Source organism: Balaenoptera borealis (genome assembly GCF_965194805.1).
Source record: "Balaenoptera borealis genome assembly, chromosome: 1".
In the NCBI taxonomy this organism is placed as follows: Eukaryota; Metazoa; Chordata; class Mammalia; order Artiodactyla; family Balaenopteridae; genus Balaenoptera; species Balaenoptera borealis.
Window position 1 is genome coordinate 184,744,689 of NC_138860.1, and position 15,345 is coordinate 184,760,033.

At 40.6% G+C, this 15,345-nt stretch overlaps 1 protein-coding gene across 12 annotated transcripts in view; it reads right to left on the minus strand.

Annotated features, from left to right (window-relative positions):
- The window catches only part of VPS13D (vacuolar protein sorting 13 homolog D), a 255,125-nt gene that overhangs the window by 210,605 nt on the left and 29,175 nt on the right, over positions 1–15,345 (minus strand). For all 12 annotated transcript variants that reach the window (XR_014241483.1, XM_082380826.1, XM_082380821.1 and 9 more), the window contains 7 exons: positions 14,354–14,429; positions 13,762–13,932; positions 12,611–12,741; positions 9,411–9,543; positions 5,324–7,537; positions 4,034–4,185; positions 549–1,580 (listed from right to left, as the gene is read on the minus strand). Coding sequence is in view for 11 of the 12 variants with exons in the window: in XM_082380826.1 (XP_082236952.1) it covers positions 549–1,580; positions 4,034–4,185; positions 5,324–7,537; positions 9,411–9,543; positions 12,611–12,741; positions 13,762–13,932; positions 14,354–14,429 (3,909 nt within the window). In the remaining variant the exon portion in view is untranslated. The remainder of the gene's footprint in view (positions 1–548; positions 1,581–4,033; positions 4,186–5,323; positions 7,538–9,410; positions 9,544–12,610; positions 12,742–13,761; positions 13,933–14,353; positions 14,430–15,345) is intronic.

Consider the following 15,345-nt stretch of genomic DNA (forward strand, 5'->3'; position numbering starts at 1 on the left):
GCTAAATAATTTGTCCCCAGCCACACAGCTGTATGGTTACAACAAAAATACCAGGATTCAAATCCAGGCAAGTCTGACATTCGAGACTTCATTTTTAACACCTGTACTGTTGCTCTCAATAAAAGCCAGTAATGTTCTGAGTGAGAGGGAGATGATGATAATAGGCACATTTTAAAGTAGCTACTATGTACTGGACATGTTGCCAGGTGCTTTACATAATTCCCTCATTTAGTTATCATAGTGAGATGATGGAAGATGAGGAAACGGAGACTTAGAGAAGCTAAGTAATTCCAATGAACTATACAGCCCAAAGGAAAGACAAGAAGTTACTGAAACCATTTATTTCCCCTGCCTCCAGATGGGATTAATGTTAAAACCTTTTCTAAAATACGAATGTCTACCCTTTTGTAACAGACATCCAGAAGACCATATAGCTCCCCTGCCAACAAGAAGAATTTTCTAGAGTAAATGTACAATGACAGCATTTAAGTAAAAAAGCCCAAGTTCATTCTTAGAACTTACTTACGGGAGCCAAAGAGGACTGATACCTTGAGATCCAGTTTGGTGTTAACTGGATCCTGAAGTTCAGACTCTATTAAAGCGCTTGACTCTGACTTCACGTTTTGTAGAATGTCCTCAGGCGGCACCTTCATTGCATGGTTGTCTGCAGTGGAGCCAATTCCAAAAAAATCTAGTATCATGACCCAGGTCTGCAGTGTGATCAGCACATCCAAGCAGTTAAAATCAACATCAATGCTCCGGTTAACTCGATTATAACTGGAAGAGAATTCTGGATGCTTCTTATCCACCAAGAATACATTGATATGGACCAAGGAATCATCAAAGTTACTCCTTCCAGCAAGTATCTTGGGCTCCTCTACTGTTGGAGAAGGAGGTGGGGTCAAGGGACAGTCCTTGTCTTGGACTTCCTTTTGCTTCTTCCGGGAGGCTGAAATGGGTCTCTGATACAGCTGAAAGACATTAGGAGCTTCCTCCATGTGGGAAGGGAGAGACCGAGGCATATCCGGATACTCCACGTTGGACACAGAAGGGCAAGACTGAGAGAGATACTCTTTTTGTGCTAAACTAGATGGCTTAGGGGCTCCCCGAGACACCATCAGGTTCTTATATTTGGAATCTGGATTTTTCTCCAATAAGTCTTCCATCAGCAGAGAGCGCAGGGCAATCTGAATGGATAAAGTCTGAGGATGGTCTTTACTGAATTCCACCTCAAAATCCTGAAATTTTAAGCTCACAAGACCTTGCGCCCCCAAAGTCAGATCTCCACTTAGCTGAACTTGAAGCTCTGATATACAGAAGTTGGCTTGAATCTGGGTAAAAGATCTGACTTCCTTAAAAGACAAGGACTTTTGAGAAGAGTTAGAAAGGCTGCAGTGGCTGAACAATCCGTTCTCCTTCCTTTCAATGGAAGGTTCTCCACAGGTACTGAGGGAAGGCAGAGGAGAGTTAGGGCAAGGTGAGGAGGTGGCACTGACTGGAAGCTTATTCAGATCTTCACTGTACACGAGATTGTCCAGAGTTTGTAAAACCTGCTCATATACATGCTTTGCTAACACCACCTGTATTCGAAGAGAAAAATTCAGTTATTCTGCTACTATCGTCAACTGCACTCATATGCACTGCCCACAGATTTTTAATGGCTTCCCCCGAGAAGTTTTAACTTAGTTGATAGCAAGGACTATCTCTTTTGTTTCTTTTCTGTCCTTACCTCTCTGTGACCCATATCTATTCACAAGACCCTCCCCAAGTACCCCACAGAATAATCTACACAATAAATGTTCAATAAGTGCTATTAACTGTAGGCCTGAATCAGCAAAACACTCTTTCTAACCCCAAAAAACAACCTCAAAAATTGAAGGGAATACTGCCAAAAGTCTAATGTGGTTATACCTTAGGATTGAGAAACAAGACTCATGGTTCTAAAACTTGCTGATCATCACCAATTAGTAATAACAACCTAAGTTTAGTACAGCTGATCAAACAGTACTTTTTAATGATAATAATGATAATGATGAAGATCCATGATTACTTGTTACTCCCTTACTTTGTTCTTAATTACAATTTCTTAATAAAACTGTCTTCAGGGAAGTTTTTTATTTACTTAAGGACAATTTTTTAACAGAGGCATTCCAAACAGATAAAGAAAAAATAGAGTTGGAAGGTGATCATTTTGTAACCCCTAAATAAATAACGTATCCCACCACAGTTATCGGTGGAATAAGACCTTACACGAGTGACTGACAGGGAATTTTACAATGGAGGGATCAGGTTCCTGCCACCTGAACACAATCAACAATTTTGGCATCACTGATGTCAATCAGACATTATGTGCCTCCTGATATAATATAACATAAAGTACACTGCACCACCTTTGAAGTGTTCTGGCCAAAAGAAAAAAAAAAAAAAAAAAAAAAGCCTGAATCCAGTTAAACCTGCAGAGTTAAGTTACAATTTACAGAAAATGGGGGGGACAAGTTCAGTGACACCACAAACTAACAGCCAAATCCAGACTGTGGGACATTCCGCAGGACAACTGACCTAGTTTCCCCAACAAAATAATGTCATGGGGGGAAAAATGAGAGGGAAACTAAATGAATAGAGACCCACAAGATGTACCATACAAATGCAATGTACAGACCTTGTCTGGATCCTGATTCAAACAAACCAAAAGTGAAAAGACATTTTTGAAGCAATCGAAAATGTCTCTGAAATCTGAAAATGGATTAAAATTCAGATGACACCAAGGAATCTTCATTAATTTTGTAAGGCATGATAAAACCATTATAGTTATTTTTTAAAATGCACACAGTTTGTAGTGATACATTCCAAATATATAGGGTTAAAAATGGCATGAGGTCTGGGATTTGCCTTAAAATATTTCCCCAAAGGAAAAAAAGAATGGACGAGACACATGTGGCAAAATCTTGGTAACTGCTGAATCTCAGTGATGGGTATATGAGGTTTATTAGACAATTCTACTTTTGTCTATTTTTTAAATCTTTCATAATAAAATATTTTTTCATTATTTAAATTACTAAATAAATTATTACATAAATAATTATTTAAAATAATTTTTTAAGATTTTCATCAAAAACAACAGTAAGTCAATGGTAACCATAAGAATAATAAGACAATATAATCCAATAGAATTCACATTATGTGCTATATTTAAGCTGAAAAATTCATCCTAAGTAACCACCACTGATGAGGCAAAAGTTTAAAAGAGAAAAAGGAAAAACCCTAGAAGCCAAAAAGGAAAAGCTTTGGGGAAAGTTCTCTCACCGAGAGACCCATATCCAGGAACCACTGATGTCAAAAAGTATGTATGTTCTGTTAACAGCACTCCTGGGTTACTCCAGAGCAACTGCCAGACAGACTAGTGACCAATTACTGCCCAAGGCCAGGGTCCACTGTCCTAAGATCCTGCCTGTCCTTGCTGTTTTATAATGTTATGCTTTTTGCTCTCATGCCTGTGAAAGCAGGAAAAATGACACTTTCGAAGGAAAAAGGATGACAGATGTATACACACACACACACACACACACACACACACACACACACACACACACACACCCGGACCATTTCATTTCAACGAGGGGCAAGACTAATTCTCCCTTGAAAGGATCTGTCAACAGCTCAGATAATCAGATTGTTTTACAGGCTGGGCCAAATATGTCAGAAGTGTGACAAGAATTATATTCTCCTGGGAAAGAGAAACTCTGACTTTTTAAGCAATAATTTTCCTCGTTTCTTTATAATAATTCGCCCCTCCTCCACATGAAGAAGGCTAACAAGACTGATTCCCCAGTGATAGAAGGACATGATAAAAGGATTCCATGTTCATTGGAAGAAGTTATTGACAATAATATGAATGATATCTCTTTGAATTTATATATTTTCCTTCCAACATTTTATATATATGAAATATAAATATAACATACGTATGTAATATAAATGTAAAATAATTACATAACTTCAACTGTCCTGACATAAAAATCAATAACGTGTTTACCTGCACCGGATTGACAAATTTTCCTTCGATCTTCATGATGCTAGAAGTTCCCAGGTCATCTGGACTAAGGGAGAAAGTCAATTCAGATTCTCTCTCTATAGGGATCTTCTCCAGTTTAAACTGAATGGTCGTGTTGTTCAGGATGTGAAAAGCTGGCATAAGAGAGAGGAAATGACAGACTGGAAACATTCATATTTACTGCGTTACTGCTGATTAAGTAGAGAGTGTACAGAACAAAGCCCAGGAGTTGCCCCTAGACCAGGAGGGCAGGTTAGCCTGGCACCTGGGGTCTATGACTGAATACAAACTTTGGTAATTATCCCAAGACCAAAACTCATAGCAAGCAGAGGTATAAGATAAATGTATACACAAAAAGTAACAGTTATTTTCATGACATGCTCCACTTGGTGGCTTCAAAATATGGTGCGGTGAACATTAATTAACCCAGGCCAGGGTCCATGTTAAGCTTCTCTTAACCTCCCAAGCTGGCATTTTCCAAACCAAATTTCTCATCCATGTCCAGCTTTAGATTGATCCCTCTTATTGGACCTAAGTCAGAATCACAGACAATATAAGGTTCTAAGTAAACAACTTCTAACCCAAGCAGAGAAAGCAATCTTTTGGTAAGTATGTAAATCAATCGGTGAACACATCTGAGAACCATAGGAGAAGTTCTCAAAGGCATTAATTTCTTCACCAATCAATAAGGCCATCTAGGGCTTACCTGATTTCTGTGGATGCCAAGACTAATAGATTGAACTGTTCGGTTTTAGCAGATCGGATCGAGAACACAAACTGGCATTTTATTCCTAGAATCCTGGACCAAACCATTACAGAAGATGCCAGAATACTCAAAGGAGAACATAACATCCATAGACTAAGTTTCATATTCTATTTCTGTCAATTCCTCCAGCTGCCTTAGACTACGATATTTAACTAGGAAAGATCTACAGCTTAGGAATGAAAAAAATCAGATGCATTTGACCAAATTACATAATACTCTAACAGAATCCACCCACTGAATCCCTGTGAATGAACACTCACCCAAGGGGTCCACTTAAAAAAAAAAAAATCTTATTTTGCCAAATATGATAATCAATGGGAAAAGTTGCAAACATACCAACCTAATATGAAGCATTCTATTAAAATTCTATTTTGATTTCTTAAATATTAACTGGGGATAATTCTAAAAGAAAGGTTTTTGCAGTTATTTTAAGCCAAGTACTATCTGTATGAGCTGGGTTTGGAATCTTTAAACAAAATGAGACAAAAGATACACACACTCCTCACCTTGACCTCTATGCAAAGATTCAAAGAAATCATGTCGGGTGAAATGAGCTTCCTCCTGACTGTTGGCACTGGCGGGCCCAGAAGGAGGGCAAAACGCCCGGCTCACCTCAGGCCCAGGGCCCTCTCTGCCTGCCAACTGGGTGCAATTCAAAGAATATAATTTAATGTCTTTGATTTCTACTTGCAGACGGTCACTTCTGGATTCATCATCTCCTGCCACAAAATTCTGGATGAAAATCTGTCCCAAGTGCCCTACCAACAACTCAGGACTCCCAGGCTTCCGAGGGATAGAAACAACTGGTGATTCAATGTTTATGTTCAAGATTAGCTTTACAGTGTCGGAGTGAGATGCACCTAGGTCAAAACCATATGTTTCATTTTCTTCTAAGATAAAGGATTCCCGGGCCTTCCTTGGAGTTTCAAAGAGTGATACCATCTCACTGTACTCGGCCGTCTTGGTGGCTAGGACTGTGGTGACTTTGGTGGCTGCGCTTTTCAGCATATTTCGAAAATTTTCTTCCAGCTCATCCATGGACAATGTCAACTCCTTCAAAAATTTAGCAGAGTGGTTGTAATGCAAGGAAGCCATCTTGAGGTTGAGAAAACATTCCTGTTTAAATTTCTCAACAAAGGTGAAACTCAGAGCTTCAGTGAGGGCTGCATCTTCCATTCTGACAAATACAGATTCAAAGTAGCCAATATCACTGATGATATTTTCATAGCCTATGGAATTCCCAATGCTGACAACATACTGGTTCTTAACATTCTCCTGTGTCAAATCCATAAGCTGCAAGCAGCCAAGAGAACCGTTCATGTCAAATGCGCTGCCCATGGAGACGTTAACCTTGGTGCCACCTATACTTGCTGTTGCAATTTTTCTGCCGTATTTCTCTCCATTTGCCATCCCGACTGTCCGAAGGAGCAGTAGGTTAAGTCTGTGGATTTCCACTGCAACCTCGGTGTTCTGTTCACATGTAGATCGGTAAGCTCCTTGTTCCCTAAAGCTTCTCTCAAAATCAGTCCTTAAAGGTTGAGGACTCAAATCATCTTTTTCCTTGGGAAAGGATTTTTGAAGAAAACCAATCAGCTCCACAATTGTCTCTGGATTTAGGATGATATCCAAATTATTCACCTGTAATGAAATCACCTGAAGAGTGCTGTCCAAATTCATCGACGGGCACTCTGAACTCACAAACTGATACTCCAGTTTTATGAGGGACTCCTGTTCTTTGGTGAGAATTCTGTCAAGAGAAACACTAGTGGCTGATCGGTCGTTCAGTGTGGCAGCATTAATGAGGTGGGCCGTGTTGGATCCAGAGACAGGAGACTGGGCTCTGCTATCCCGGAGGCTTCCTGTTGGGATATCAAAGCTCAAGTTCTTATGAGAGGCCATCAAAAGGTCAAAATCAGCACCATATGTCTGCATGGTGTCCACCAGGAGCAAACCATGAACCGTGAGGGAGACTTCAGCATCATAAGGCCTCTTCACAAAGTGAGCGTTGGTACCAAATACCTTGAGCACAGAAATGTACCGGCCGTTGCTCTCAACACCAAGCTGCATACAGTTCACTTTAAACTCAGCCAGGAGGAGCTGTGACTCCACCAGAACCTCCCGGGTATGCTGCTCCAACATCACGATGCTCTGGGTTAAATTCATCACCGAGTCTTGCAAACTTCCCCGCTGTTCCCCTTGGGGAAAAATCTTCTCTTTAATCTGAGTGTCAAAAGTCTTCATTTCTGGGGTGGTCAGGAGAGCAAAGCAATTCTTTAGAGCAGATATTTTATCTTCATTGATGTGGATCTTTAGGTCTGGTAGGTTGCCTGAGAGCACGGCTCCGGGGTACTTGGGATCTGAAGTATAAATCAATCGGCGTTCTAACTGTAGGTGAACATTGAATTTCTCGACCACGTGGGTCGGTCCCACATCAATATCCTGGACATGCTTCCAGTTGTCCTTCACTCGTCCAACCATGATCTGGAGGTCCAGGAAGGACAGCGAGTACCTCTCATACATCTTCGTGCTCATTAAATGTGCTTGAAGCTGCTCTTCACTGAATTCAACTCCAGAAAATGGAGGTGTTTTCTCCCTATTACTGCTGCTTGTCTCGGGAGGTGGGGTGTTAGGAGGTGTGGCAAGAGGGGTCTTATATTCGTCATCACTAAACTGATTCTCTTCAGATGCTGACCCGTCCCCACTCTTCCTCTTGGAGTCATCTGCAGATGAAAAAAGAGGAGATTCAAAGTGTATGTCTGCTCTTTCCTTCCTCTTCCCTTTAATGTAAGAATTAAGAAAAGTAGAGAATCAACCACCCCAATTTAAAAAATAAATGGATGAAAACTCCAAGCATAATATTCTGTATTTACCATTTATTCAGCGTAAGCTTATCTATTGATCTGGAAATCAAAACACAAAGAGTAAAAGTGTATGAACATGAGAAAAGATGGAGACCTGCTAACATAAGAACATATGTCAGGGTGCAGAAACCAACAACCTGCTGCCCGAAACTGCCCCCACCCCCAATCTCAGCTGCACTGCGTGAGCCGCCATCCCCAACCCTTCTTACGTCACTCTCCATATTTGTTTACTTTTTCCTGTATTCATCTATGCGTTTTGTCCCCTCCCCCCACTAGAATGTTCCAAAAGAAGAGGTCTCCTCTACCTTCCTCAACACAATACCCCTAGTGCCTAGATCAATGCTTGGCAAGCAGCAACTGCTCAATATGTCATGTTCCAGCCCCAGAATTCACACTCTTAACCCCCTCTCTTCTGCACCCAAGCAGTGCCGAGACAACAAAAACACATCGCTGGGTTTGGTTCACCTATGTCTCTGTTCCATGTTTGTGTTTTATGAATTCAAGTAGTTGCTTTCTGTGGTTGTGTGATCCTTTTCTTCAGATACAATTCCCTTTTCACATTCCCCTTAGGGCCAAACTTTTCCACTCCAGCTCAAATCCTCTACCCTCTTCTCCTCTTCTGGTCTTTCAGTAAAATAAGATAAGGTTGAGATTGTTTGATAAGCTTCCTCAATCTCTTTTATCCAATGAATCCTCTCTTTCCTCCCTCCCATCTCAAGGTAAACAATGACTATTTTTTGGATCTAATAATAGTAATGAAATTACCTTCCAAGAGTCTTTTTATGTATGTCCCTAATATCCCTAAATAGATTAAATCTCTATTCCTGAAATTATGTACTGAGAAGTAATGTTTATTAAAATACAAAACGTTACATAAGAAATACAAATAAAAACCACAGTGAGATACTACTACACAGTCATAAAAATGGCTATAATCCAAAAGACAGATAATAACAAACGTTGACAAGGATGTAGAGAAACTGGAACTCTCATACAATGCTGGTGAGACAGTAAAAAGGTGCAGCCATTTTAGAATCTGGCAGTTCCTCAAAATGTTAAACAGAGTTGCCATATGACCCAGCAATTCCACACTGAAACAAACCCAAGAGACTGAAAATATATGTCTACACAAAAGCCTATAGATGCATGTTCATACCAGCAGTACTCATAAGAGCCAAACAGTGGAAACAACCCAAATGTCCACCAACTGATGAGTGGATAAATAAAATGTAGTATATTCATACAAGGGAGCATTCTTCAGTCACAAATAGGAATGAAGTATTGATACAGGCTACAACGTGGATAAACCTTGAAAACACTATGCCAAGTGAAAGAAGTCAGACGTAAAAGACCACATATTATATGACTCTATTCACGTGAACTGTTCAGAACAGGCAAATCCACAGAGGTAGAAAGATGGGTGGTTAGCAAGGGCTCGGAGAGGGGGTAATGGAGAATAACTGCTTATGGGTTTAGACTGTCTTCTTGGGAATGATGAAAATGTTCTGGAATTAGATAACAGTGAGAGTTGCACAATTTTACCAACATACAAAAGACAACTGAATTCTACATTTTCAAACGTATCTCAATAAAGCTATTATTAACAAAGTAACAAGTGAACTTTGGAGTTACAAGATGTTAAATACCCCTTTTTTTAAGCTTTACTTGGTTTAGCACAGAGACACATCAATCTACCACAACATGTCTTCATTACTTCACACTCACACTGTACCTTGGGTATTGGTCAAGAGCATTCTGCCTAGATCCACAACAACCAACACGGGATTCTTGAATTTGAAATCATCAGGAAATATCACCTGAGGGGCAGAAATGTCTAGTCGCACAGTCCACCGTTTACTCTCCTCCTGTAAAAATAAAACAAATGACAATTAAATAACCTTGAACTGCAACTGCTGACAGTGGGCAGCTTTATCAGCTAGGGCTCAAGGCTTCCAGAAAGCCACACTAGGGTCACAGGATGACATAATGGTCTCTGATAGTAAAGCAAAATGTTTAAAACAAAAGTGGATCCAAATGTTTAACGATCTGAGACATTACCACAGGCAAATGTCTGAAGTGGGAGAAAAAAATTGGCAAATTACTGGTTTGGGGGGTTGTTTGCTCTTTGATTTTGATGATCAATGGTTTAAGAAAGGTCTTATTTCTAAATGTATAGGACTTAATACTTTAAAGTACTGTAGAAGTTATACAATTCAAATAAAAGTAGAAATCCGAATATTTTTATTTATTCATGGATATTGCTAACCATGAACTTTCAGGCCAAAATACCTTAGTGGAAAACATAAGCTTTGACATCTGAAATATAAAAAATAGACCAGTTCATGAATTTGTTAACAGTTCTTCCCCTGTGACTAAAATTAGCTAATTTATATAAATGCTATCAAAAAAAATTATATGTAGTAAAAAGCTAATTTATATAATTATACGTAGTAAAAGCTACGTGTAGGAAATTATATGTGGTAAAAGCTGATTTATATAAATGCGATCAAAAAGAAACCTCCTGGTCTAAGATCATCAGAAGGTACTAAATGTTGTAATTTGTGTTAAAACACTAACAAAAGCAGACAACAGGACAAACTCTCCGGCCCACACTACTAACCCCTAAACGCTTTCCTCTGAACACTGCTGCCATGCCTTACACTCCCAGCTGGCTCTGCACCTTCCGAAGAAGCCACACTGACCGCTCCACCTACTGCCGCATCTCGGCAGCACACCTCCAGGCCACGGGGTCAGAAACCCAGTTTTTTTTCTTGTTTTGGTTTTTTTGGGTTTATTTTAAAATTTTTATTGGAGTATAGTTGATTTAAAATATTGTGTTAGTTTCAGGTGTACAGCAAAGTGAATCAGTTATACATATACATATATCCACTCTTTTTCAGATTGTTTTCCCATATGGGTCATTACAGAGTACTGAGTAGAGTTCCCTCTGCTATACAGTAGGTCTTATTTATCTATTTTATATATAGTAGTGTGTATGTGTCAATCCCAATCTCCCAATTTATCCCTCTTCCCTACCTTTCCCCCCTGGTAACCATGTTTGTTTTCTACATCTGTGACTCTATTTCTGTTTTGTAAATAAGTTCCTTTGTACCATTTTTTTAGATTCCGCATGTAAGTGATATCATATGATATTTGTCTTTGTCTGACTTACTTCACTCGGTATGACAATCTCTAGGTCCATCCATGTTGCTGCAAATGGCACTATTTCATTCTTTTTTATGGCTGAGTAATATTCCATTGTATATATGTACCACATCTTCTTTATCCACTCCTCTATTTTTTTGTGTTTTTTTAAAAATTTATTTATTTATTTTTGGCTGTGTTGGGTCTTCGTTGCTGCGCGCGGGCTTTCTCTAATTGCAGTGAGCAGGGGCTACTCGTCGTTGCGGTGCACAGGCTTCTCATTGCAGTGGCCTCTCTTGCTGCAGAGCACGGGCCCCAGGTGCGTGGGCTTCAGTAGTTGTGGCACATGGGCTCAGCAGTTGTGTCTCACGGGCTCTAGAGCGCAGAGCTCAGCAGTTGTGACGCACGGGCTTAGTTGCTCCACGGCATGTGGGATCTCCCCAGACCAGGGCTCGAACCCATGTCCCCTACACTGGCAGGCAGATTCTCAACCACTGCACCACCAGGGAAGCCCCCACTCCTCTGTTGATGGACATTTAGGTTGCTTCCATGCTGTGGCTATTGTAAACAGCGCTGCAATGAACACTGGGGTGCACGTATCTTTCCCAATTATGGTTTTCTCCAGATATATGCCCAGGAGTGGTATTGCTGGATCATATGGCATCTCTATTTTTAGTTTATTAAGGAACCTCCATACTGTTCTCCATAACGGTCGTACCAATTTACATTCCCACCAACAGTGTAGGAGGGTTCCCTTTTCTCCACACCCTCTCCAGCATTTACTGTTTGTAGATTTTTTTGATGACGGCCATTGTGACTGGTGTGAGGTGATCCTCACTGTAGTTTTGATTTGCATTTCTCTAATAATTAGTGATGTTGAGCATCTTTCCATGTGCTTTTTGGCCATCTGTATGTCTTCTTTGGAGAAATGTCTGTTCAGATCTCCCATCCATTTTTTGATTGGGTTGTTCGTTTTTTTGATATTGAGCTCCATGAGCTGTTTGTATATTTTGGAGATTAATCCCTTGTCGTTCACTTCATTTGCAAATATTTTCTCCCTTTCTGTGGGTTGTCTTTTTGTTTTGTTTATGGTTTCCTTTGCTGTGCAAAAGCTTTTTAGTTTAGTTAGGTCCCATTTGTTTATTTTTGTTTTTATTTTCATTACTCTAGGAGGTGGATCAAAAAAGATATTGCTGCGATTTATGTCAGAGAGTTCTGCCTATGTTTTCCTCTAAGAGTTTTATAGTCTCCAGTCTTACATTTAGGTCTTTAATCCACTTTGAGTTTATTTGTGTGTCTGGTGTTCAGAAACCCAGTTTTGCTGGACTGTTGAGATGGTCCTGGGGCTCTTCCTTTCTACTTACGGCATCCTCGTGTCAGCTGGTCACTTAGCATCACAAAGTGACCATCCTTCCCAGGAATTAAAACTGGGGCATCATTCTAATTGTTTTTCTTCTGATAACAGTATGTGAAAGGGGGTGTTCTTAAGTGAAATATTTACAAAATGTCAGGTCTAGAAAACGGAACAAAGACGAGTCTTGAGACGGTTCCAAGATGGGTACAAGGAAGAAATATGATCTCGTCTCAGTCATTTGTTTTTATTTATTAAACCCTGATGGTACAAGACATGGGATTTTATTTTTTGCTAACTGATAAGTATTTCCTAGATTCAGTTCACTTAATCAGTGTAATTGATACAACCATGTCTATCTATGTAGGTAAAGAACTTAAAAAGAATGCCTTCCTCTTCCCCGCCCCCCAAAAAGAGTATTTATTACGCCTACTTACAATGAAATCACCCACTAGCAAACGATCAAGAGTTTGTCGGATTTCCGCCTTGGTCTGCATCTTCAGTCTGTTATATTGTCTTCGGGCAGCTTCAGCCACTCTCAACTCCAGTTCAGACTGATAACCAAAACCTGCAAGATGGGAAACATACAGGAGAGTCAGAATTTTCAAATGGCTGGGTGAAAGAAAGCACTGCAACATCTATCGTCACCAGGGATTTCCACCAAAGCTAGAAAACAGTCTGTACAACAACAATTCCTTACTCCAGCCTGACCTGGTGCCATACAGGGTAACAGGAATGAGGTGAAGATGGGCGAGAAAGGCACATCCTTTCAAAACATCCATGTGGAGAAAGGCAGTATGTGAGGGAAGGATACCTAAGTTACTAGAATTTCTAAAACCAGTTTCTGAAAGATTCCAAACTGTATTTCAAAATTCTTAAAAGCATGATATTACACTGAAAGAGCAGTTGGAATTTAGAAGTTGTATATGCCTTCTACATTCTATCAGTGACAGAGCAATGAAGCCAAGATATTTATGGCCACTGTTTAAATGAAAAGACTCAAACAACTCGACCAAAAACTAAAACAATTGTTACGAAGAGGGAGAGACGGGATACATTTAGGAAAGTACCATTGTTTTACTGACTTCCTCGTCAAACAGAAGTGCTTCTTCTGCACGTACTGTCTCAAATCTTTTTTGGGAACAAAGGAAGGCCTAAGTAAATCAATGATGACACAGGAGAGTGCAATGGTGAACCTTGCAATATTTAATGCTGCATGAAACAAGTAAAACAAACCACTGATCTTGTCATCTAGGAGGAAATTGAACATTCCTCCTAAATTCTCTGGCCTAAAATATCCTGGGTAGCCAAGGAAATCACTGTCCTCATGGAATGGAAAGTATTATAAATGCATGCTAAATGAAGGCAAAGAAAGAGAAAATATGAAGGCTATTGATTCCTCTTGGAAGAGTAACCTTCCAAGGACATCCACTTTGATTCATAAACTAAGGACAACCCTATCCACTTACTCTGCAGGCCTTTTCTAACACTACCAGGTCACCTGAATGTATAATACCCCTTGTCCCAGAAACGACAAGAAACGTGTCTTTAGAAAGTCACATAAGAGCAAACAAACAAAAAAGTTAACCTGAGGTATGAACCTTTCCCTTGTAGAAAAAGTCTGCTACTTTTTTAATAGCCTGGGGATTATATATGATGTTCAAGGGCCTCGTGCTGACATTTAGCCGCCTCTCAAAATGGCTGTGCACTGGATTTCTCTCATATAGCATCTCAAAAACTGGGTCATCTGGGTCTGCAGCTAAAGGAAAGAACCAGAGAAAGAAAATGGAACACAGCAAAACAATCATCTTATTCTTGATAACTGATAAGGACTTCTGGGAAAAAAAGACATTTTCTCGATTATCTTCCAATTAGTTCTCATTTATGAAAATCTTATAAAACAGAGAACCTAATAAGCATTGACTAATTGTCAACAGGACTCCTCAAGACCAGGTTGTTGGACTCATTCCCATCACGTAACCCAGGACCCGGAGGCCTGAGAGTTGCCCCGGTCACACATGGGTGGAGGGAGGGCACGAGGCAGTCTCCAAGTCAGACAGGGATCCACACGGCAAACCACTGGGCACAAGACAGGACACGCTCCCTCTCTGCTGACCAAGACTACTGATCCATAATCATCGCATTCTGAAGAATGAGTTTAAGAACGTATGACAATTTACCAGGGTAATGATCGCTTCTGTCTGCAGATGCTGTTTGGAGTCCAAAAGACTGTGAGACTCTGCCAACTTCTTTTTGCTGATAAACACACACAAAATGCAAAAAGGTCAGGGCGAGAGGGACCAATTCACTGTGCACACGCTCTCTCACGTCTTACCCTTTGGCATCACTCTTGCTTAGCACAGTCAAAATCAAAACTCGTCTGACACCAGGGGACTGTGGACTTGCAGGCTGAGCCCTCCAGTCTGTGCCTTTCCCCAGCCTGGTACGGGCAGCGCGCTACTCTGCACTCAGCACGCTTAATGAGCGACTGCTCAACAAGGACTGAGTGTGTACAGCTTTTCACACTTTCACTCTGCCCACCCACACTCTCCCCAGTGCCCCATGCCAAAACATTATGGGAAGAATAAGGGGCTAAAGATTCAACTCTTCTGGGCTTCCCTGGTGACGCAGTGGTTGAGAATCTGCCCGCCAGTGCAGGGCTCGAACATGGGTTCGAGCCCTGGCCCGGGAAGATTCCACATGCCGTGGAGCAACTAAGCCCGTGAGCCACAACGACTGAGCCCGCGTGTCACAACTACTGAAGCTCGCGCGCCTAGCGCCCACGCTCTGCAACAAAGAGAAGCCACCGCAATGAGAAGCCCGCACACCGCAAAGAAGAGTAGCCCCCGCTCGCTGCAACTAGAGAAAGCCCGCACGCAGCAACAAAGACCCAACGCAGCCAAAAATAAATAAATGAATAAATAAATTTATTTAAAAAAAAAAGATTCAACTCTTCTGACCATCTCTTTGCCAACTTAGTAAGATCAAAGATCTTCTAGTCTAAAAAGAATATTATATATAAAAAATTACACCTATAGAGAAAACTTGTGGTGGTTCTTTTGTAACTCTGGAAACATGAGACGTCCTATCAGTGACTGAGGGTCAGAATGAATGAAAATCACTGTCGGATACAGAGGACATTCAACATTGACCTTGAAATGCAGAAAATAGT